The sequence below is a fragment of the Cyanistes caeruleus genome, chromosome 3 (genome assembly GCF_971803275.1).
Source record: "Cyanistes caeruleus chromosome 3, bCyaCae1.hap1.1, whole genome shotgun sequence".
Classification (NCBI taxonomy): Eukaryota; Metazoa; Chordata; class Aves; order Passeriformes; family Paridae; genus Cyanistes; species Cyanistes caeruleus.
Window position 1 is genome coordinate 67,732,460 of NC_141703.1, and position 24,919 is coordinate 67,757,378.

General features: G+C 40.9%; 1 protein-coding gene across 5 annotated transcripts; it reads left to right on the forward strand.

The window, feature by feature from the left end:
- The first annotated feature begins 468 nt into the window (after positions 1–468).
- On the forward strand, positions 469–23,973 carry HSPH1 (heat shock protein family H (Hsp110) member 1). 5 transcript variants are annotated; one of them, XM_086881637.1, is made up of 18 exons: positions 469–882; positions 1,755–1,812; positions 7,440–7,580; positions 9,252–9,374; positions 10,624–10,723; positions 11,484–11,617; positions 12,103–12,347; positions 13,236–13,464; positions 14,353–14,459; positions 15,679–15,812; positions 17,814–18,019; positions 18,812–18,943; positions 19,681–19,818; positions 20,235–20,360; positions 20,900–21,007; positions 21,115–21,234; positions 22,420–22,581; positions 23,115–23,973. In XM_086881637.1, exons 1-18 carry the CDS (start codon positions 776–778, stop codon positions 23,313–23,315), a joined length of 2,571 nt encoding a protein of 856 aa, XP_086737763.1. In that variant the 5' UTR covers positions 469–775; the 3' UTR covers positions 23,316–23,973. The 5 variants fall into 5 exon arrangements, with proteins under 5 accessions (XP_086737763.1, XP_086737764.1, XP_086737765.1 ...); XM_086881638.1 differs by having other exon boundaries at positions 481–600; XM_086881640.1 differs by having other exon boundaries at positions 878–1,051.
- Positions 23,974–24,919: the final 946 nt, after the last annotated feature.

The following is a 24,919-nucleotide window of genomic DNA, read 5'->3' on the forward strand; positions in this document are numbered from 1 at the left end:
GACTCAGTGATCTCAGAAGTCTTTTCCAGCCGGATTGATTCTGTGATCGATGTACTGCTGGCAACCAAAATCAGGATCTCTGTACCCACCAAACCTCCATACGGAATACAGAAAATTAAGACTTCTTCTAGGAGGGATGGGTTCCTGTACAAAAAAGCTATAGCTAGACAGATAGGAGGCAATAGGGCATTTATGTTATGGTGGATTGCCGAGACAAAAGCCCTCAGCAGAGAGCAAGTGATGAGTAGTTCTGTAGTTAACATATTTAGCCCGCCAGCACGGGAGGGAAATACCTACGACAACGTGACAATGAGCTTTAGAGAGGTTTCCCAGTGTATTAAAGTAGGGGCATTGCCAAGGGGAGCGGCGCTTCTCCCGTTCTCCCGCACATTCCAGGCTGCCGGAGCCTCCGCCTTTCCCGGCCCCCGCCGCCTCCTCCGCTCGGCCCCGCCCCTCCCGCCTGGCCCCGCCCCGCGCGGGGCTGGCGGCGTCCGCGGTCGCCATGGGAACGGCGCGCGTCACCGCGCCCGGCGCCGCCGATTGGCGGGAATTGTTCGAGAAGGCGGCCGAGGGCGGAAGCGGAAGCCGCACGTGGAGCCGGTGAGTGGCTGCCGCAGTTTCTGGAAACTTCGCCTCATTGTCATATTTAAAGCGGCGGAGGCGCCGCTGGGTCCCCTCCCCGTCCGCCCGCCCGCGCACGCTACGGGGACCGGCGGCCTCAGCAGCACCGGGAGCGAGCCGGGCAGAGCGGGGGCCTCCCTCTGGCGCCGGGGCCATGGCTGTGGTGGGCTTTGATTTGGGCTTCCAGAGCTGCTACATCGCCGTGGCGCGGGCCGGCGGCATCGAGACCGTCGCCAACGAGTTCAGCGACCGCTGCACGCCGTGAGTGAGGGGCGCGGGGGCGGGCGGGGGCCGGTCTGCGTCCGGCGGAGCGCCCGCCGTGGAGAAGGTGCTGGAAGTTTCGCGGTGGGGGATTCCCGCTGCGTGGGGCCAGCGCGTTCCCCGGCACTCGCCGCCTCCGTACGGGCTCCCGAGGGCTGCCGGGGGGCAGGTACAGGGTGGCGGGGCCGGGCCGCAGCCCGGTGTGTGTCCCTCCGACCCACTGTGTGCCCCTCTGCTCCCCTTCCCACCCCAACCCGCTATGTGCCGCTATCCCCTCACCCGCTCTGCCCCTATTCTGCCCCCCAGGTCCCCACCTCCGTGTCCCGGTCCCGGCCCACTGTGTGCCCCGGAGCCGGAGCGCGTCCCGCGGGCACTGCCCGGGGCACGGAGCTCTGCGCGGGTCGGGCTGGCAGCGCCGGCAGAGTCCCGTGGGGGCAGCCCGGGTTAAGTGGGACACGGGGGGAACACACTCCCGCTCATGCTGCGTAGGATGGGCTCTGCCAGCTGCTCCAGGGCAGCTGTCCTGTAGTCAGAGGTCAGGTACAGAAAGGCTGTGGCTCGAAGCAGGAGTTGAGTTGAGAAGTTAGAAGCAGCCATGGCCGGACGGGTGGGGTGTAGTCCGGCTGTGAGCTCTGAATCGCGGTCATCCCGTTTTGCCGTGTGGATAAGCCGTTGTGAAAAGTCCTGGATTCGAGCCAGGGCTTTAAGATGGATAAAAGACTTCATGTAGTTTTTTATTGCGAACTGGCAAAATGGCACTTTGACGGAAAGACTTGGATGTTTTATCTGCGTTAGTAGAAAATGAATCCGTGACAGTTCTCAGTCGGGTTTGTTGTCCAGGACCGAGTTAATGGGCCGGTTGTTCTTTCCAGGTCGGTGGTTTCATTTGGATCCAAAAGCAGAGCTATTGGTGTTGCGGCTAAAAACCAGGTGGGTCATTTCCTGCTGCAAACTGTTGAAGTAGCGGTGGGTGTAAAGAGAGTTGGCTGGCTGCAGTTGAAGCCAGACAGCTTCAGTTTCTTGTTGAGCCTTTTATTTTAGAAATGCTGCGCTATGCTGCCATGCTTTCTTCAGAGAAATGTGGGATGTTTTTGCTAGAATGCTTCTGCTCTCTCTTTCGTTAATGTAATGCTTTCCAGTTGAATATGTTCCTATTCTGACAAGTTAAGGTCACTGGTTTATTTTCCTAATGATTCTGTACAGGATTTTCCTTGTACTCGAGTGAAAACATTTTAAATGCTGTATATAGTTTCTTAAAATTAGATGTAAGGGGAGAGGATTGGCTCAGATTCTTGAAGCTATTTAGGGTCCCTTGCTACTTTTGGATTTGCTGTGAATTAAATGCCTCTGTTTTTGAAGGTGCAAGTCCTTATTTTGGGGTTGTTTGTTGTTTTTTTTTGTTGATTGAGGTGCTCTGAAAGATTGAATGTTTTCTTAAAGTAGCATTTTTCAGTTTAGAAGGAGAACTCAGTTCCAACAAGTCTTAGAATAAGGAAATGTAATGGTTAAATATATCCTTAGGTATTGTATGTTGTTACATAACTGCTGCCGGGAGATCAAGCATGCAGCCTCCGCTGGCCTGTGCATCTCTCTCATGTAGTAGAAGGACTGCAGTGGGTTTCCATGGAGAGAGCACTGAAGGAGGCTTTATTCCACTGTAATAACACTCCTCTTAATTTTGAGTGGCCAAGGCAATACAAATACTTTAAACGTTAACAAGCACATGCACATTCAGTTACAGGTTAACATTTGGAGTAATGAAGTAAATACACATGTTTGTGTTTTTTCCCTTAAATTTAGTTTTAGCATTGCTGAGTTGAATGCTGATATTGTTACGAGCTGGAAACTAGTCTGATTCGTTAGCGAGCAAAAATGAGTTATTACTCAAAATGGGAAATTATCTGAATCCTATGTACACTTGAGCATGTTTCAGTTTTGTTAGATTGTTCCAGCAGATGCTGCGGAAAACATGAAGTAAGCTGAGAGTGAGGCAGATTCTCTCTTAGATTGCACTTAAAACTGTGTTTGGAGTGATGAACACCTGTGACTTTAGTGACCCTCAGACTAACCTGTATGATGCTGCTGTACTGGGTGTTTCACTCTTGGCTCTCCTAGCGGTTGAAACTAAATATTTTTGCCAGGAAAAAAGAATGCGATAGTTAAAATGATAAAAGATGATATATCATTTATTTCTGTTGCTGTAAGTGGTCCAGTTTGTCTGATGACCTGAGATGCGAATTGTGTTTCTTTTATAAATATGGAAGTTTCCTGACATGGACTACTGACAGTTACATTTTTGGTGTCCTGGGGTGTAGTAGCTACTTAAATCCAGGAGTGCAACAATTCTTTTCATTTCAAAAAAACAAACAAAAAAATCCCACAAAATAAAAAAAAAAAAAGACATTTTGACTGGTGACCTCTACATTGTGATTTTGTGGGAGAGCTCAAAATATTCAAAGGTGCTCTCTAACATTTGAGAAACATTTGCTGCTGGAGAAAATTTTCAGAGAATTTCTGTTACCTTAGATAAGTGTGGTAGCACTGGAGATGAGAACAGTACATCAGTTAACAGACCATAATTCTCAGCTTTCTTAATTGTGACTAAGCAGGAAGATATTAAAACATGCTACAGACCTAATGGCATACAATTACTCTAAAAATATCTTAAGATTGTTCTCTTAGAAGAGGCTTTGAGGTTAATTCTAAATTAGGCTATAAAAGCTGCCAGAGTGTTTGCGCTTCTCTGCCCACTACATGGTAATAATTCCTGCTGCTACGTTCTTCAGCCATACAGCTGTGAAATAGATAGCATTCAAGTACTCTGAAGTTGTGACTATACAAATAAATGAAACCATGCTGGGAAACAGTCTTGGACACATGAACCTAACTACTCAATCACATTAAAATACTGGAATAGTTCTTGGCATGATTTTTGGCCTGTGCTAACTTGTGCTAGTACCATTACTTGCTGAGCACTGTTTGGTGGTTAGAATAAACCAAGGATGACTCTCAGCAGGGAGTCCAAGTGTGACATCTTTCTACAGACACAGCTGTCTGAAAGTTACTGTTTGTTAGTGGGAGTATGGCCTCCTTTTTTGTCAGGGAGCTTTTCTGTAGGAGAACTGTCCTAGTTGAGTAGTTTTCTAATACAAGATGTAGCTCAAATTCTTCCATTTCATGGTGGAAAATTTTACATGCAACAAAGAATTGATGCTTTTCTTTGATGGTAGTGAATGCTAGAAATACTTCTTGGTATGCTCAGCATTTGGGTTACCATGCTGTCTCTTGGTGCCTGCCTAAATCTCTGTCCTGTAGATAATAACACACTTTTATTTCTCTCAAGTAAAATAGTATTAATTCTACTCAGAGATACTTGAATTATCTCTTAAGCTGCTCTAGTTGTCTGTTTTCTGTTGTGCTTTGCATTTCTGATAACGAATGTTTCTCTATGTCACTTCCTTATACTGGGGAGCATGCATTGTAGTTTAGTATATACTTCAAGCTGATGTTAGCAAAAAATGTTCGAAGTTATCCGTGCAGTGTATTCCTCTTTGGTCTAGTGCAAGAATTTGAGTTGCTGCTAGATGAATGTGAACAAGGAAATGATGTGATTTCAGAGTAGCTCAGGGAGGAAAAAAGTAAGTACTGAAATGTATGTGGACGCTTAAACTTTACATTTAGTAACTTGGAAAGCCCTTGTTTGCTCTTAATGCGAAGATGTTTAAAGTGGAGGTAGTGTGGCTTTGGTTTGGAGGGCCAGCATACAAACAGAAACCAGCTTCATATGTAGTTGCAGTCTTTAAACATTTGAATTACATCTAAGTTCTGTCACCCAGTTGCAAGGTGAGTGGCTCAGGTTGCCAGCACAATCAGCAGCAGAGTGGCCCAGTGCAGTGCACAGGGGAGGTTCCCGAGCTGGGGGAATGTCCCGGGGAGACAAGAGCTGCCAGAAGCCTGCAGCTCGAGTGCCAGTGGCTGATGAGACCTGGGTGGGGCCAGGAGCAACAACAGCAGTTTCCCCCAAATATAACATAAGCCCTTAGGGAGCGCTGGTGACCAGGGTGTGGCACAGCAGTGTGCAGGAGGGATGCCGAGGCAGTGCCAGCCCAACCAGGGAGCAGTGCTATCCCCTGGCAGAAAGCCACGGCCTCGCTCAGCTCCACACCCAGCACGGCTGGCACAGCTGCCCCGACAGCTCTGGCAGGAGCACGCTGCCACCCAGGTGCCACCTGCAGGGTGAGCCCTGCTCTCAGTGCCACTGCTGGGTGGCACCTGTGAGCACAGCTCTGTGGGGGTGCCCAGGTATTCTTCCACGCAGTGACAGAACTCTGGCAGGACGTGAGCAGGCTGAGGACTATCAGGGGAGTGTGAGAGATGGTATAGTGGAATTGCACTCTGCCTCCAGGACATACCTGTGAGGTAAGCAGGACACACAGAGGATTCCTTTCTCTCCTCTCCACCTGCTGGAAAACAGTGACTTGAAGGGATAGGGAGCTATCTGTCACCAAGGTTAAATAGTCTATATCAAAACTGCTTCCCTGAAGAGGAAAAGACAGGTCATTGCCATAGGAAACTCCTTTTGGAAGGGAGCAGAAGGCCCAATATGCTGGCTGGAGCCACTTCTTAGGGAAGTCTGCTGTCTCTCTGAGGTCTGAGTTCCTACCCTGGTAGGACCACCAGATCCATTATTGGTTTCTCAGAGTGGCGGTGAGGAGGTTGCGCCAGGAAGTCCATGGGCAATCAGGAGAGAGAAATTGTGTTCTGTATCCTTCCAATTGCAGGAAGTGAAGAAGGAAACGGGAAGAGCCAGCAGACCAATATCTGACCCTGATGCCACTGGCAGAATTTGGGGGCTTTGATCACGGGTCAGTTTACCTGACAGCAAGGACTGCTAGCAACAGGCAGGGTACACCTGTCTCAGGGGGGGAAAAGGATATTTGCACAGGAGCTAGCAGAGATCATTGAGAGCTTTAAACTGGATTTGGAGGAGGGAAAACATACAACCAAGTTTGCTAGAGATAAGCCTGGAGGGGTACCACAGCAGTGTTGGAGAGGGTGTTCTAGTGAGGTCCTTCACTCGGCTGCCCTGGTGGAGATGAATGGTCACATAGGCACTGGGGCTTCTCCTCTGCAAAAGTGGCAGGATCAATAGCCCAGCTGACATGCATGTACATCAATGCCTGCAGCACAGGCAATAAAGGGGAGGAGCTGGACACCATGGCGCAGCAGTAGAACTCTGACACAGTTGCCATTGTAGAGATGTGGGGGGATGACTGGCACAACTGGGGTCCTACTCCTAACTGGTTAAAACCTGGCTGGGTATCCAGGCCCAGAGCATGATGGTGAATGGAATTAAATCTCACTGGCCGTTTATCACCAGTGGTGTTCCCCAAGGCTCAGTATTGGGGGCCAGCCCTATTTGATATTTCAGTCATTGATCTGGAAGAGGGGATCGGGCACACCCTCAGTCAGTTTGGAGGTTAGGCCAGCTTGGACAGGAGTGTTGATCTGCTGGAGGGCAGGATGGCTCTACAGAAGGATCTGGACAGGCTGGATTGAAGGGTTGATGCCAATTGTGTGAGGTTCAATGAGTCCTGCCCTTGAGTCACAACAACCTCATATAACACTACAGGCTGAGGGCAGAGTGGCTGGGAATCTGCCTGGTGGAAAAACACTTGGGGGTGCCATTCAACAGTGGCTGAACATGATCTAGAGTGTCCCCAGGTGGCCAAAAGGCCAATCCTGGCCTTTATAAGCAATAGTGTGGCCAGCAGGAACAGGGCAGGAATTGCCCCCCTTTACTCAGCACTGGTGAGGTTGCACCTCAAATCCTGTTTGGTTTTGTGCCCCTCACTACAAGAAAGACACTGAGATGCTGGAGTGTGTCCAGAGAAGGGCGAAGGAGCTGGGAAAGGGTCTGGAGCGCAAGTCTGATGAGGAGCAGCTGAGGGAGCTGGGGGTGTTTAGACTGGAGAAGAGTGTCAGGTGTGCCCTCATCACTATGTACAATAACCCAAAAGGAGCACAAGTTGCACCAGGGGAAGTTTAGATTGGCTATTAGGAACAATTTTTTTCACCAGAATGTTTGTAAAGGTTTGTGCAGGGCATCCTGGGGAAGTGGTGGAGTCACTGTCCTTGGAGATATTTAAATAGTGAATGTGGCTTTTGGGGACATTGGTGGACTTGGCTGTGTTAGGTAAATAACTGGGCTTGATCTGAAAGGCCTTTTCCAACTTAAATGATTCAATGATTGTAAATTAGTTGACTAAAAAAGAAGTGGGCTCTGTTGATTATGTTATTGTTCACCCAGTTGTGACGAGGTTTCAGAGATAGTTTCATAATCCTTAATAAGTAACGGTCTGGAAGTCTGTGTCTAACTTATTAATGAGCTGATAAAAAGTACCAGACAGTAATTACCAGTGTGAAATAAAACAGCTGTGGCAAGGGAGTGAGCGGTTGTCTAAAAACCTGACCTGTGCTTGGTGGCATGCGGAACACCACTGAACATTGCAGGCTGATTAAGAGTGGATTTCTAACTATCCTGTATTTCTTTACAGCAAATTACTCATGCCCACAACACTGTATCTAACTTCAAGAGATTCCATGGCCGTGCATTCAATGATCCTTTTGTTCAGAAGGAAAAAGAAAAGCTGAGCTATGATTTGGTTCCCATGAAGAATGGTGGAGTAGGAGTAAAGGTAAATCTGCAGTTTATCTTTCTGGGTTGTATAGCTAAATCTGAAGTCTTACATTTCAGCACCTAGTCATGAAAATATGAGTTTCTTATAATTACCCTAAAGGTAGGTTGTTTTAATCTTTCTGCTAAGGAAGATCTCTTCTATGAATAGAAAGCTTCATCTTTAAATAGTGGATGTTAACCTTCAAATTAAGGTTCATTTACAAATAATTGCTGAAATGCAAGTTTCCCTGTTGGCAAATTGCACATCTAGCTCAAACACACTGGCAGAAAAATTGCTAAGATAATTATAAGGTCGTATGGTTTTACTTCAAAGTATGACTTTCTGTCACTTTGGTGTGGAATGCATTGCAGCACTCTTACTAGGTGGTTTACAAATGCTTTAGAAAGTAGTTGGAACTCTTTAGAATAATTGCCATAAATGAGTGGCAAGTGTGTCTGTAGTGGACTGCCTGGAGTCAGTTACTTGCAAAAAGGTCTTCAAACACAGCTCCTACCACACTGCGGGTGTGGTTCTTCCTTGCATTTCAAGGACTTCACTGATGCAATGTTAGCTTTTCCTAGAATAGGTGCAGTTAATAACATTGTGTCCATTTACAGAAATATGTACAATTACTGATAATGAAGCCTTACTGGCATAACAGACAGTGTTGCCCTTAGCTTGAACTGGTCCCTCAAAACTTCAATGTAGATCAGTCCTGAACAGTGAATAGATCACAGAATTACATACATTATGAGGAATCCTGGAAAAGTAGCTAAGCTTTACAAAAGGGATGCTTTTTCTTTTGTTGTTTGTGACTTGTGAGGTTAATAGATAAATTCAGACAGAAATTACTGGTTTCCTTTAATCAGTGTGTGTAGGAGTCCTGTAGTATATGAGAGTCTAGTGTTGGGAGAACACTACTGCTTGGTATTTTTCCTATTTTTCTTAGGTTGCTTGGAGAACAAATTAGTATTTACTTCTATTTAACTATGGTTAAAAAGTTTTAATAATTGATTCAATAACACGCAGTAAGATTGGGAGGTTCAGGGAACAATTTTTCTATTAGAACTGAAATGCCTGATTTTTCCCCAAATCGTACTGGCTGAATAAAAGAAGTGCTACTTTCAAGCATCAGTTGTAACATGTTACTTTGCTTTATCATGGTCATGTATTCTATTGCATGATAAAAGTGGTGATTCAATAACTTTTGCTAAGAGAACAATGAGTAAACTTCTTGCTGAGCCTTAAGTTTTTAGTTGTTTTATGTGCATAGGTGAACTGCTGTTGTACACTTCGTCCTTTCAGAGACTCCTCACGTGTTTGAGCAGAAAGATAAAAATGCCAAGGGAAAGCAGGCAGCAAATAGTTCTGCACATTTTTTATCTTTGGCATCAGTTTGAAATGGCAATTTTGCTTAATGGTGTGCCACATTTTAAACTTGTGTCACTTTTGGCCATTTCCTTCATCTATGGGATTTATACACTTCTTGATGTTTTAAGACAGTGAGAATGGAATTATTGCTTCTATAAACTCAAGTGGGAAATTAAATTGTAAACTGAAGTTCTGCAATGGAATAATGAAGCATGTCATGATTTGTAGAGTATTAGCCAGCAGTGTATCAAAAAACATTAAGTGTATGTAATTTTCCTCCAGCTAAACTAATGGAGTTATTTTACCTACTCTATCCAGGTCATGTACATGGATGAGGAGCACATCTTCAGTGTGGAACAGATTTCAGCTATGCTATTGACTAAATTAAAGGAGACTGCAGAGAGTAACCTGAAAAAGCCCGTAACAGACTGTGTTATTTCTGTAAGTAATTGTAGTGCACAGGAACATTGTCTTTTAACTTCAGCTATTGAGGGCATTTTGTTTCTATTCAGGCAGAGTGAAAAAGAGCTCTGCTAAGCACTTACAAAGGGATTAATCCTAACTAGCTTGAGTACTTTTGACTTAAAGAAATCCCAGGGCTGCTGCCATATTCCAGACACTGACTGTCTTCATGAACTCATTTGTTCTCTTGGAAATGTCTGAACCTTTGGACCCAAAATGTTTCTGTATCCAGATATATACCCTTCTGGAGCAGCTTGTTTTCATGACTAAGCATATTAATTACTCATGAAAGTAAATACTTACGTTTGTGTTTTTTCTGGAATTTAAAACAATTTGATAATGACTTTGATAAACAATTTCCTTTGTTGATCAAAATTTGCCCTCTGGCAGCTGAAAATTTTAGTTTCTGTCCTGTTTATCTTCATCCTTTCAGCAAATTTTGTTTTGTTTTTTTCAATGTTAAGACTGCACAGAAAATAACCTCAGATCAAGAACAGTCATTCCATTGCAAAGCCCCGAGTATAAAATAACACCTGCCTCTCTGTTCTCAATGACTCTGAACAAGTCTGTCTCATGTTGCATCTAGGAATATTTAGCTCTGTTATTATTAGAAATGTTGATTCTCCAGTTGAAACCTGGAAAGCTAGTTCTTCATTTGTCCTGGGGGCGGGGGGGGGACATCAGAAGGCACTGTCCAATGCCAGTGCTAGAGATCTGTAGAAGATTTTCAACAGCATATTCTTTCATAATTTCTTAGCACTCCCTGCCCAAAGTAATTTCTGCCCAAATAGATTCTCTTCATTTGTTATCCCTTATTTCTTTGCATCTCTGACATCTGAAGTATTGCTGTACGTTTTTAGTTCACTCTTTCCTGTTTTGGACAGGAGTATACCTGCTAGTTCTGATGAAAGTATTCCATGTCACTGTCTTCATAATATCCAGTTTCATATTTTGGGCCAGCATAATGTTATCAGCATTTGTATACAAAAACTCATTTGTTTCTTGCTAGTGTATCCTCATGTAAGCTAGCTAATGCTGGTTTAATTCCATCTCTGAATAGAATATTTAACATGTCAATTCAGTATGGTAGCTGCTCTTTAGAGGCTTACAGTATTTGTCTTCCTCAAAGAGGAGGAAAAGATACAATTTTTTAATTCATACTTTTAAATAAATAGTGTAATGTCTCATTTTCAGGAAATAACTTCGTATTCTCACCTACTTTTTTCAGGTTCCATCATTTTTCACAGATGCTGAAAGGAGGTCCCTTCTAGATGCAGCTCAGATTGTTGGTCTAAATTGTCTCAGATTAATGAATGACATGACAGCAGGTAAGTAGGATAAAATAGCAGTTCCTGCAAGTGGCAGATGGGATAGAGGGTGCATTTAATTACTCTAAGAAAAATGACTGACTTGAAAAGGCAAATATGAGACATAAATATTTGAAAAACTTGCTGTTCTTTTCTTCGTTTAAGGCCTTCTGTGTGAAGGGGAAGATGAGATCAAGCTCCATTGATCTCCCTGAGCACTTATTTAGGAATCACTGTGTGTGCCTGCTATACTTGTTCATTTAGTGTACTGCCCAGATGCACAGTTGCAGGATTTAGACACTTTTAAAGGAAGTTCCTTGATTAAACATCAATACCTCATGACTTCAAGGCTTTTTTTTCAGTATAGTCAGGGTTTTAAACAGACACACGGCACTGCTGACCATTTATACAATTCTCAGACAAAACTTCCCAGCTTGGGAGATAGTCACTATAAATGGAAAACTGGGTTTGGGCTTTGTTGTTAAGATGTTCTATGTTTTTGGTTACTTTGTAAGTCAAAAAATCCAAAAAACAAAACCCCAAACACCCAAACAAATGCTTAGGGACAATTTACATGACTAAAGCAGTATGTTACACTTTTCAGGTCCTACATCTTAGATTAATGGAATAAAGCTTCCATGAAGATTGTGTATCTTGCACAGGTGTATGTCTGGATTTGTCTTGATGCTTTCAATTGTATAGCATAATATTCACAGGGGTGTGATGGTATGCCACTGGAAACTAGGGATTGTGTGGATAATATCTGACACTTCTTTTGCAGTGGCTCTGAATTACGGAATTTATAAACAAGACCTTCCAGCTCCTGAAGAGAAGCCACGGATAGTTGTGTTTGTTGATATGGGACATTCTGCATTTCAAGTATCAGCCTGTGCATTCAACAAGAGTAAACTGAAGGTAGTAAGATTAAATGGAGATGAAAGGGTTTATAAGCAATTAGAATCAAATAGCCTGCCAATCTTCCTTTTTTTTTTTAAAATTCTGAAATAATTTAATGCATGGAAAGTGGCAACTAGTCAAAAGGTGAAGGTTTTCATCAGTGTCCTTCATTTCGTTAGAATTGCTTCTAACAGGTTGTGAATTCCTTGCAATATGCAAATATAAGATATATAATACAAGTGCTGTAATTTATTTCGTTTTATCTAAATGTGTGTGTAAGGATTAAAATTTTGAATACTTCAGATTGTCACTTTGTTACTTTTTTTTTTACATTTCCTCTGTGAAAGTAAAGATCAATTTTTGGCTGATGTAGTTGTGCATTGGAAGATAGGCTGACCTGTCCCCAACATTTTTTTTGAAGCAAGGATGTGCTGATACTGGAAGACTGCTATTCTGTTTGATTTTATTAGTTTAAAACTAAATAGTTGTGTTTTTCAAACCAGGTACTTGGCACAGCATTTGACCCTTTCCTTGGTGGGAGAAATTTTGATGGAAAGCTGGTGGATTACTTTTGTGCAGAAATAAAATCAAAGTATAAACTAGATCCAAAAACCAAAGTTCGGGCTCTTCTTCGTCTGTATCAGGAATGTGAGAAACTGAAGAAACTCATGAGTTCAAATAGCACAGACATTCCCCTAAATATTGAGTGTTTCATGAATGATACTGATGTATCTGGAAAAATGAACAGGTGAGTTCTGTACAAGACAGTCATTTGCTTTGGTGGCCAATTTTTTTAAACAAGTGTTTCTTTCCACATTTGAAAGAAACTTAACACGCTATATAGTTAAGTGTAAGTGCCAAATAGCTGTGTCACTTTTGTAAAGCCAGAAGAGCTAAGGCTGGGAAATGTGATATTCAGCTATTTGAGTAATGTTTCAGTGCAATAAAGCATGCATGAGAAGATTGGATTCTTTTTGTAGAATACATTCTTAAAACCATGGATTGATGCATACAAACCAGAAAGTTGACTGCATATTTAGACCTTCTGCATTGCATATTTTAGGTAACCTAAATCCCATACTGCTGTTAAGACAGCGACAATTTAAGCTTTGTTTCTTCTCTTCTCAGTGTAGTGGGTATATTGGTAGAGAAAAGGAGGGCAGAAACAGTGCTTATGGGTGATGACTTGATTATGGTCCAAGTGCAAATGAAGTGTGTCTCTCTGTCTCTTGCACATGGTCACAGGCATGGCTTCATTTATTAGTTCTGTAGCTACTGCTAAGAGTGGTGGGTTCTTTTTCTTTCAGTATTTAGGCAACAGTTTTTCATTTTAAAGGAAGTGTCAGTGTTTTTTTGATTTCTTATCTGTAACCTCTGCTCTGAGGCAAATACATAGCAGCTGCCCAAACAAAACCTTTATCTTATTTAACTACACTGGTAGTGGCTTAGGAAAATTTATAAGCAGCTGTTTGTTTACTGCCTTGTCTACGGTTGCCACTTCGGCCTACTCACAGGAGTTTAGCTTTAAGTCTCTTTGCAGTGTAGTTAACTAACCTAGTCAGCATCAGTTTGTAAACAAATACCAGGCAAGGTTCCTGTGGGGCATTCTTTAGTTAATTCTGTTTTTTTTCCTTAGGTCACAATTTGAAGAATTGTGTGCTGATCTGCTGCAAAGGATAGAGATGCCTCTGCTTTCATTAATGGAACAAACACAACTGAAAGTAGAAGATGTAAATGCTGTAGAGATTGTGGGAGGAGCAACCCGTATTCCTGCTGTCAAAGAGAGGATTGCTAAATTCTTTGGCAAGGATGTCAGTACAACACTTAATGCAGATGAAGCCATAGCTAGGGGCTGTGCTCTGCAGGTATAGTACTGGCAATACTTGATGAAATTAAAAGATGTATTTCTCAGTAGCATTTCTGTAAAGATCTATGAAAAATTGTAGAAGTAATCTATTTGAAGTTCTCAAGGAAACATACCTGTTTGCTAGGTTTTTTCATGGGACTGCGCTATTTAAATAGTCCAGAGTACTCCTCTCTGGTGCAGTACTCTATTGAAGTACCTTATTGCAGGGTGTATTCTGTAAGCAGCCCACTCTCTTCTTCAGAAGAACACAATCTAGAGATCTTAAATGCAAAAAAAATTTAAGTTGTTGTCAAGCTGAAAGATATTTTTATTCAGCAAGGTATGAGGAGTATGTATGGAGAGCCCAAACTACTGCAAGTTTGACTTTCCTGGTATCCAACTTGCCATCAATGTGAAACAGGCTTTATTTTGTCTCCCTCCCATTTTGACTGTTTCCAACTATATCTTACGAACAAACCACTCACTCTGTGTTCTTCCTTTTCCCCTATAACTTGTCTTATTTCACTCTCTTCTCTTTGACAGTTTCTTTACTCCATCTCACTAACAGCTTCCCATTGCCAGCATTCAGTTGTTCCAGGAAAGAAGCAGGACCCTTTAGATAATCACTTCTTTTAGGGCTAAGCAGTGCAGCATTACCATTTTTTACAGTCTTGCTATTTTCTTAAAGTGTTAGCTTTATGCTCACAAGCTACAAAAGGCCTGCTAACACAGCACATAAACACTTGTGTGTGAGATTTCTCATACTGCATTGAAATTGGGTATTGAAATAGTTCTGCCTAATAAAATCAATGCCACTCTCACTTTTTTTGCTGTCTTGGCTAGTGGAGTAGAAGAGTAAACCAGCTTTAATGCAAGTGTTTTTGTTGGTTTTTTATGTTTTTTTTAGTGTGCCATTCTTTCTCCAGCATTTAAAGTGAGAGAATTTTCTGTGACAGATGCTACACCTTTTCCAATATCTCTGCTGTGGAATACAGAAGCAGAGGACACTGAAGGGTAGGTAGCTCAGACTACCATTCTATGAAGCTTTTGACCTTCATAATTCAGGGGTAATATTCTTGCTTGCATTTAAATTAGAATCTTGGCATTCTCATGTAGGAAACTCACAGGCCATGTTCCAGAGGTGGTTGAGAGGGTAGATTGTAAAGACATAGGTTGAAATTTTAACTGTAATTCCTCATTGGTAAAAATATGAGGATTGAAAAAAAAGTGAGCGAAAGAGCTGCCAACTATTTTCTTGTCTTGCACTACTTTTATTTGGTTGTCAGGATTAGGAATATAAAACTAATGAGATCGGTGCCTGGGTTCTGATTCCACTTTGCCTTCTGGCTTTTTTTTTTACTCAAGGTGCTCCCTACAGCTGTTTGAGATTCTTGATTAATTAGTAATGTTATGTACTATGGAAATATTGTGAGCTTATATGGATGCTATTTATCTGACTGAAGCAAGAATTTAACACCTAGCAAAAATTTAACATTTGTAAAAGTTTCTTACGACTGACATCTGTTACTAACTGTGCTGTGCCTGTGGGAAATGCAATTGCTTTCTAAGATGTAAAGAGCTCCAAGTTCAACATGTGGAAAAATCATAATTCTAGAGGGATCTGTTCATACCTTTTTTGTTCTTTGTAGTTCAGCCTATTTTATTTCCTGTCTGTTTTCTGTGGAGGTGCCGGGCCTAATTGTTCTGTCACTTGTGAGAGCAGCCTGTGGGTTCATGTTCTAGGTTAAAGCTCTCACTTTCTCTCATCTAGGTTTTTAGAGGAGATCTTCCACAGTTAGGAGACAAAACTTAGTTGGAAATTAGAATCAGGTTGGCATAATGGCGGACATGCTGTAGAACACAAAGTAAAGCCGGTTGTTTTTCTGTCATGTTGAGGAATGAATAATAATCCAGTGTCAGGGTTCTCAACTGAGCCATGGAACGTAAATGAGCAAGGAATTAACAGGGCTATAATTATCCCTTTGACACTAAGGAAGGGTGCAAATTATGATTCAAAATATACTATTCCAAGCTCAAATATGGCAAGTTCTCATTACAGTAGAGAACAGTAAATCCTTTTCCCATGCAGTACAGTAGTGAAATATCTTTATTGGAATTGTTCAGAAGGGCAAATGCGTCAAAACATGATGTTCCTCTAAAGAGTTCTGACCCTATATCAAAACCTTTCAGCTCAAACACACTGCTAAAAGTGGTATTTTTCCCTTAATTACAGAGTTCATGAGGTCTTCAGCAGAAATCATGCAGCACCCTTCTCTAAGGTACTTACATTCTATAGGAAAGGTCCTTTTGAGCTAGAAGCTTTTTATTCTGATCCTAATGGAGTCCCGTATCCTGAATCAAAAATTGGTAAGTAATTGTCCTGGAAATGGTGTTGTCTCCAATAGAATGATTTGACATCAAATAGTAACTGTGGTGCAGTATGGTTATGATGTTTAGATTCAGGTTTTTGTCTCTGAAGGACTCAGAATTTTCCCATTCCTGAGGCTACTGGATTGGTATTATTTTTTTTTTCTTGCTTATAATGTTACTTTGGCTAAACAAAGAAATGAGGGGAAACAAATTAATGCCTACAACTAAAATGTGGTTATCACTACAAAAGATAGCTTTGTAACTTTTTAAATCTTCTTTTCTGCTTATCACTGAAGCAAGCTAAGAACAATTGAAAAATATGTCCTGTATATTAAAAAAAACATGTCTTGAATAACTACTTGTTGTTTTTACCTGTACCTTCTGGAATTGACATAATGTTGAATAACTTTCAATCAAAGCAGTCTGAAATAGTGGCAGCTACAAGACTGCAGTATTGATTTGTCTGTGTAGCATTTCTAAGCAGCTCTTTCATACTTTCTGACAAATTGCAGCACTTGACAGTGTTGATGCTTATAAAGAGCTTACAACATGGCTAGTTAGAAGATTGTGATGGTAAAGACATGCCAATTAAGTAATTGTTCTTGACTTCTAAACATGCAATTAAATGTTGCATGTTTGCATACCATATATTTTGAAAAACCAGCACAATGGAGAGGGACTTATTACAAGCACTAGTAGTGACAGTACAAGGGGGGATAGCTTTAAAAACTGCAAGAGAACAGGTTTAGATCAGATATTAGGAGCAAATTCTTTGCTGTGAGGGTGGTGAGGCACTGGAATAGGTTTCCCTGACAAGTTGTGGATGCCCCATCCTTGGAGGTATTGAAGGCCATGTTGGATGAGGCCCTGAACAACCTGGTTTAATGAAAGACAGGAGGTTGTGAACTCGATCTTTAAGGTCACTTCCAACCCAGGCCATTCTATGATTCTCTGATGGTATTCTGTAGTTACAGAAACATCAGACTTCCTTTTGTGGTTAACTCTTACCATGAAGACTGATGGTGGGTTTGTCTGTTCAATTTAAAGTGGCTTTTACAAACGAGAAGCTGTGTAACTGCTGTTCTGGTAAGAACAGAACTGAAGATCAGATTTGTTTCAACTCAGTTGCCAATTAATTCTTTGCTCAGAACAGAGTTATTAGTATGACTAATGGGTGAAGTAGTAGTTCTAATGAGACTGGCAAAAGGGAGAACAGGTCATACAACTCCAGTATTATTGGTTGTAAAAGACAGATGATTACATTCTACAGGCAGGTAAAAGCTTGTGTGCTTTTGATCTACATCTGTGGCTGAAGGAATGGTGTGTGCAAACGTGTATATTTGGTCTTGGGGAACTTGTACTTTGCAGCTAAGTGAGAAGTCTGGTCTCCAGGTCACTCTTTTGATGACAGAAATAAGGGAAAATGTCTGCTGTCAATGTCAAGGACATTGGATTCTTCATTTACTGTTGAACTAATTGTCTGTCTGTAAGTTTCACAATGCTTGTTTCAAGTATTACAGTAGTTACAGAACAATTAGGTTCTGCCCTGGAATAAAAGGTAATGACAGACTTGCTTGGATGTTAGAAGCTGTAAGGAAAGCCTCTAGAAATATTGTTGCTGTGTTGGGCAGTAACTTACATTAGAAAGGCACCATTTAATATTGGCATTAGACTAAGCCCTTCAGTAGGTTCTTCCAGCTTACTTTCAACTAGTAACACAGATAGCACCAGTTTTGTATTTACTCTGTATTAGTGGTGTCAGGAGAACCTACTGTTTTATTTATAAGGTGAAGTTGCCTGAAAAGCAGTGTACTTTGGTTTCGCTGGGTTTTTTTTTCCTGGTAGGACTGATTTAATTTGAGGGACTGTGAGGTTAGCACAGAGGTGTCATCAAATATTTAGAAAACAGATTGTCTATGAAAAAGGGAGATGTCTTTCTGCCTCTGTAATACTACCTACTTATTTCCACTGTGTGAGTTTTGATTCTTTTGGTTTTAGGTAGGTATGTTATCCAGAATGTGGCAGCCCAGAAAGACGGAGAGAAGTCTAAAGTCAAAGTGAAAGTCCGTGTCAATACTCATGGCATTTTCAGTGTGTCCACTGCATCTATGGTAGAACCAGTTAAAAGTGAAGAGTGTGAAGATGTCAGTGTTGAGACTGAAGTGGAAGCTCAGGACCAGAGGCCTATTGAAAACTTCAGTGATGTAAGTTGACCTTTCTTGTGTGTGAATGTCCGTCCTGATTGATGAGTGTTCTGCTGTTCCATACTCTGGAAGAAAAATACCTTCCTCTAAGGAAGCAAAAGGAGATTAATTTTAAGATATGTGTAGCTGTCAGGAAATGCCTTTACAAGAACAGGAGACATTTGTGGTATCTTGGCAGTGTGGATTTCAAAATCAGTTATTGTGTGAAGTGCCAAACAGCAGCAGGTCGGTGTTTGAGGGTGGGGTTGCTTACAGCTGCCGTAGTTATCCAGCTGTTCCAAGCAGGAAAACTAGATTTGGATTGTTAATCATCCATATACTTTGTGTTGAAAGGATTTGTATGTAATCCTTTGTATCAGTAAAGTTTTTTGAAACTTCTTGTGAAAGGGAAAGCTGAGTTGTTTTTGACAGCACTGAAGGAGAGGGGAACACTGGGGAATAGTGCACATTGTTATAGTCTACTTCATGTTTTAATAGCTTTCTGAGGGGGAAAAACTTAAACATTATGACTCAATAAATTAAAAGCCCCTTTTTGTAAGACAAAGTGGTAGCATGTGCACACACGCACACAAGTATTGTGCAGCAAGCCTGGCACTGGTAACATTTTCATGAAGTCCTTCTGAACTTGCACCTAGTCTGTATCTCCATAGCTGAAGCGTGTGTTTTATTGCGTGTGCACAAAATGCTTTGTAGGGCACTTTGTACCGTATGTGCGTCAGAAGTGAAGTGCCCTATACTTAAATGCAAGTGCACATGCCTTCTACATCCTTTGTGCCTGGGCTTTCATTTCAGAAAAATATCCAGCAAGAGAACAGTGAGGCTGGAACACAGTCCCAGGTACAAACTGATGGTCAGCAAACGTCACAGTCTCCCCCTTCATCAGAACCTCCCTCTGAAGAAAACAAAATCCCAGATGTCAAGAAAGTGAGTGACCCTTTAACTCTGTTGAAAATGTTATGCTATATGATGGCTTTTAAAATGGTAACATATTTCAGGAAAAGTAAGGAACTTGGTGTTGGAGCCTTTTTCATTTTCACATCTTTACTATGGTGAAAAGTAATGTCTGTATCTTGTAATGGTTTTTGTACAGAGTTTGCAAAAGGATTCCTGCAAGAAGCTTTTCTTTACCACTTCCCTGTCTTCTTGCAGTGTTGTGCAACTAGTTTATTTGGGTTGCAGACATTTCAATTTAAGCAGCAATTAGAGGCCAAGCTTATTAGGCCTGCTGAGGGAAGCTGGGATCAGGAATTAATAAACCTAAAAGGAAATAATCAGTGTGAAACATTTGTTTGCATGTTATTGCTAGTGATTTGGTTTTTTCATCTGTATGAGATGAAAAATACTTTGGGTTAAAATCTTAACTACTATCAGCATCATTAGTTACAGATGGACACTTCTGGAAAATCTGCAAACACACCATGTATCTGAGCAATGTCCTTGCTGTAGCTCTGTGCTTACTGTCTGGGAAACAGACTGTAAGGACACTAGGATAGGAGATGGAATCCCCAAAAAGAAAGTGCCTCATGAGTATATTTTGAAGATTTTAAAAGAACATGGAAAAACCTTTGTGTGCTCTTCCTCTGAATGTTTCTTTCATTTTAGCAGTACTATATCAGAAAGAAGTCAGGAAAATTATCTTATTTTTCTTCTTTCTAACTCAGACAAATGAGAAGAAAGGTGATCAGCCCCCAGAAGCTAAAAAACCCAAGATAAAAGTGAAGAATGTGGAACTACCCATTGAAGCTAACTTGGTTTGGCAGTTAGGAAAAGATCTCCTCAATATGTATATTGAAACAGAGGTGAGTTAGTGTGGTTTAGACTGCTTTCTTGTGTGCAGTTATTAACCATTCACCTGCTTCTCAAGGCAGCCTCTGTTCTTGTACTGTCACCCTGGAGCTCAATTAACAATGAGCTAACATACTGTGTGCCTTCTAACACGTAATTGACAAATGTTTATCAGAAAGATTGAAGTGTTCTTTATAGCAATTAGTATCAGAGCACTGATCCATGGAATGACATCACAGATTCATTTAAACTGTTGTAATCCAGAGAAGTGCAACCCATTTCTTCAGATGAGCCCACTGCATAATAATGAGAATTTCAACAGTTAGATGAGCCGAGGCCTCTGGGAGATTTTACAGGAGCTGTGCTTTGTAGAATGAATGCTGTTTGGACGTTGTTATTCTTTAATTAAAATATTTTCTGTGGTATACAGGGAAAGATGATTATGCAAGATAAACTGGAGAAAGAAAGAAATGATGCAAAGAATGCAGTGGAGGAATATGTATATGAGTTCAGGGACAAGTTGTCTGGACCATATGAGAAGTTTGTTTGTGAAAAGGTAGGTTATGGTTTCAGGAACTTTTCTGAAAGTGTTGATACCAAATATCTGTTTTGTATACCTTGGTTAAGCTTTCCCAAAGCCACCCTGGATATAACTGCAAAACCAGAACTTCATTTGAATGATGGCAGTGACTAATCCAGAATTAGGTTTAGGCATATCAAATACACATCTCTGAAAACAGGTTTTGTCACAAATGGAGTAAAGTTTTGCTTCCAATTGAAACTGGTGACTGGAAGCGGTAGCTGTATTGCTTTATGTGTAACCAAAACTGTGAATTAGAGTTGTATCCCAAGCATTGGCCTAATCAAGGACAAAAGCCTATAAATGCTGCCTTTGTTGTAGATGTAGATTCTCAGTCCTGAAGCTGTCATGGTTTAAGTAACTTAATTAGGCAAAAGCTGCAGTGGAAATTAAATTTTTGTTCAGGAGGCTAAGGATTAACGTGTATATTTACCTCTGTTGTGTTACTTCAAGGCAAACATGGTTGATGGGTGTGTATTTCAATGTTTGATGTGTTGAATTATATTGACATGCAGGATCTGCAGGGGTTCTCTGCTCTCCTAGCAGAGACAGAAGGCTGGCTGTATGAAGAGGGTGAGGATGAAGCAAAGCAGGTGTATGTAGAAAAATTGGAGGATTTAAAGGTAGGCCTGTTAATACGCCCAAAAAGCAAGATTTCCAAAACACTGTGCTGACCAACATTAATGAATGTTAATGAATCACATAAACATGTAGAAATTGCTTTTTCTAGAAATTAGGTACTCCAATTGAAATGCGCTATCAAGAAGCAGAGGAACGACCAAGGCTATTACAAGAATTGGGACACAGGCTCCAATACTATGCTACAATAGCTGGGGAATTCAGGAATAAAGTAAGTGGCCTTTTTCTTTAAACACCGTGCTTCAGTGAGGTTCGTTGGCTGGAGGGGCTTCAAATGCACTTTCAGATGAGCTGTGATCTACTTTATATAGGTCACAAATTTAACACCACAAATGTTTCCCAGTACTCAAAAAATCTCACACAGTGTGTCATATCTTCAGTTGCTTGATACTTCTGGATGTTTTCAGGCTGAAGAGGATGTTCTGATAAAGAGTTTAGACTTGTGATCTGATTCTTGACCTTTAAAAAACTGATCTAACTGTTTTTTAGAAATGTGCTCCTCTTCCAGCTCTTTCAGGGACAAGAATTATTGTATGGTGAGAAGCATTAGTGTAAAATGTAGCTGCAGATAAAGCAAAAACCACAATTTTATTATATGTGGGTATTTGGTGCTTGGTTTTTTTTGTGTTTTTTGTTGTTGGTTTTTTTTCCCCCCCACTGGTATTTGTAGGTTTTATTCTTGATAAGCATTCCTATCTGAAAATTTGCTCCTTGGATTTCAGCTTAAAGAATTTTAACAGGACAGCTCACAACACTCAAACTAATTCAGTCTGAGACTTAGCATCAAAAACAATTACGTCGTCACAGCTATACATTACAAAATTAAATGAAATCGTTAGTAGCGTTATACATGAAATAACTAGCATCATTGTAAGTAGTATGTTTAAAACTTGGTTTTATTTAAGAATTCTAAATATGGATTCATTGGTTGTGTTGCTGGGCAGGTCCTTCTCCTGATAGTAGTTAATTGTGTAACTGTGGCATTGTAGGGAATGCTAAAGTTGAAAACAATGATCCTTCTCTCCTGTACATCAGAATGTCAATGTCTAAACTGCATTGGGCACAGGTAGCCCTTCCAGAATGGGAAGGAATTTTTTTTTTTGTATCAGCTTTGTTAAGAATGCTACATTTTATTGCATGACCTTTTTGTGAAGCCTCTGTGCTCTCTCTGAACCAGATTTCTTGTTCATTTGGGTAAAGGAAGCTTTATACCTCCATCTGTATGTCCTTTGTCTCCTACTATAATGGATCTCCCTTGTGGCTACCTTCTATTTATTTTGACTATTGGAAGATATTTACAAGTTATAAATCATTGAGACAGACTTGTTGGCATAACTTGATTACATTGCTAACACTTGACATTATTAACTAATACAACATGTTTGTATTTGGACAGGATGAGAAGTACATCCATATTGATGAGATGGAAATGATGAAAGTAGAGAAGTGTGTTAGTGAAGTGGTAGAGTGGATGAATAATGCTGTAAGTGCACAGGCTAAGAAGAGCTTAGATCAGGATCCAGCTGTGCATTCAAGTGAAATTAAGGCAAAGCTACAGGTAAGTACCATAAGAAACTATCTTTAGAGGTTGATGCTAAAAGTAGACTGGTACCTGTGCCTTTTGTCTTCCCCAGTTTGATCTTGCTGCTATAGTGTTCTTGAAAGCTACGGAGTGTGGAAAGGAGGCGATCCAGTAGAAAGCAGAGGAGCTCCTATGCACAGTATACAACCTGTGGAGCACACTGATATTTTGTCTTTCAGTCACCGTGAAAACTCAGGTTGTTTACCAGTGTTTTCCTGAGAGACGAAGTAGTATTGAAAAAAAAAAATGTAAAATCCAAAATACCTAGTTGTACTTTGCCCACAGAACGTCAGAAAGTATACCAATTAACTTATTTTAGGGTACAAATAAGTACTTGTCAGTTTGGACTCAGGGAAATGAATGCAGAAGCCAATTTCAAGCAGTCTTTTGGACACAGGACTTTCCACGCTGATGAAGCTGGTGGCTCCTATATATATATATATATATATATATATATATATATATATATATATATGTATGATCTGCCCACATCTTTTCCATTTTTTTAGGAGTTAAACAATGTCTGTGAGCCCGTTGTGACACAACCAAAACCAAAAGTTGACTCTCCTAAGGAGGAAAACCCATTAAGTGAACAGAGTGATTATAAAACCGAAGACATGGGAGAAGATGACAAAAATTCTGAAATGCCTCAGCAAAATGGTGAATGTCATCCAAGTGATCAGAACACCATTAACATGGACCTGGACTAAGCCACTGCACTTGCAGCAATTTCATCCCGTGACAGAAGATGTTTTGGCTGTCATATGTGATGGGGGTGGGAATGCATTGTTTTGGAAACTATTTATATTTTTTTTCTTAAGACTTGTCTGGGATGTGTTATGTTGTGGGAGGAAGAATAGTAATAGTGTTGGTCATGACTATCCTAAAAGGAAAATTGCCTTGGTAACTTTCAGATTCCTGTGGAATTGTGAGTTCATACTAAGCTTCTGTGCAGTATTTAACCATTTGCATCACTAAAGATGAAAAGAAGCTCTTGCTTTGAAATGTACTGCTCCTTTAAAAGGTTGTAATCGAAACACTCGTAGGCATTTGTAGATGCCAAGGTAGTTTTCTTTTGTCTGGACATCTAATTGGGTATGTCAGAAAAAGCCAGTGTCCGTCCCCTTCATAAGGACTTTGCAGAAGAAATCCTTCTGTCCTGAGGTTTTTGATTGTTGCAGTTCAAAGTACTTATCAGGTAATGAGATGGTGAAATGTGTTAGTAGCATGCAGAAACGCTTACGTTTCATCTCTTGCGAAACAATACATTTTTCATGTGGGGTACATAAAATGAAGGAAATGCTAATTCTGTTAGTGTTATTGTGAAGCTTTTTAATGAGCTTTGAAATAAAGTTCATTTTACTGGTATCTCCTGACCTCTTGAGTTTAACTGTTTTCAGTATTTCTGCTCCAAGTGTTGCCCTCCTCACAGTTTGGCAGGCCATTGCTTTGCATTCCTGTGCAGGAGTCATAAACACACTTAAAACTCTCAAGCTTTGCACAGATCCAGTTGTACAGTGAGATAAATGTAATTCAGCCCCTTAATGAGTTATGCCTTTTTTTTCTTTGGCTCAAGGGTTGTACACACCTGAAGGAACCTGGAAACTTCACAGATGGTAGAGCAGAGGACAGTGTTTGTAACTGATGCCTATATAATTTGGGTTACAAGGTGCTCATATAGCTTGAGTTATAAGATAGCAGTATAACTTGGTGTATTTCTATGTAACCTGATAACAATATAAGCTGAATCATAGCTTTTTGTACCTATATAACCTGAATAATAATTTTTATACCTATGTAACCTGATATTAATAGCTTTCTATACCATGTAATGGCTAGTGTATGGTTAACTAGTTGCTTAATGCTGAATAGACAAAAAAGAAGAAAAAAAACTCTCCAGATGGATAGCTTTAGAGGTAGATAAGTGTAGTACTAATGAGAAATTAGCAAATGTAAAGCCAATTAGCAGCAAAACAGAGATTTTAGACCGGTTAAGACCAGACAGACCAAGGAACACTGTAACTGTGCATACTCCAAAGACAAAGTTGATAAGTTCAGATGTGAAGAAGACTTGGAAGTCTTCATCAAAGACCCCTGAACTGGGGAGGCACAAATGCAGTGCGAAAGAACTATCTAATAACCATGAGATCACACAATGTCAATTAGTTCTGGCACTTAATGTGATGAAGTTGCAGTGACACAGTGATACTAAGCAGTACTTACTGTAGAGATATAACACAGCACTTCACAAAGTGAAGTGGGTGAGTCAGGTGGAGACATCCCCTCACCACCAGCTCTGCAAGAAACAATACCA

Bases quoted from the DNA above. Each gene is read 5' to 3' on its own strand.
- HSPH1 (XM_086881637.1), top strand. From the start codon at position 776: ATGGCTGTGGTGGGCTTTGATTTGGGCTTCCAGAGCTGCTACATCGCC. The intron at 18,020-18,811 runs GTAAGTTGACCT...CTTTCATTTCAG, and splicing joins CTATTGAAAACTTCAGTGAT to AAAAATATCCAGCAAGAGAA. The intron at 20,361-20,899 runs GTAGGTTATGGT...ATTGACATGCAG, and splicing joins AGAAGTTTGTTTGTGAAAAG to GATCTGCAGGGGTTCTCTGC.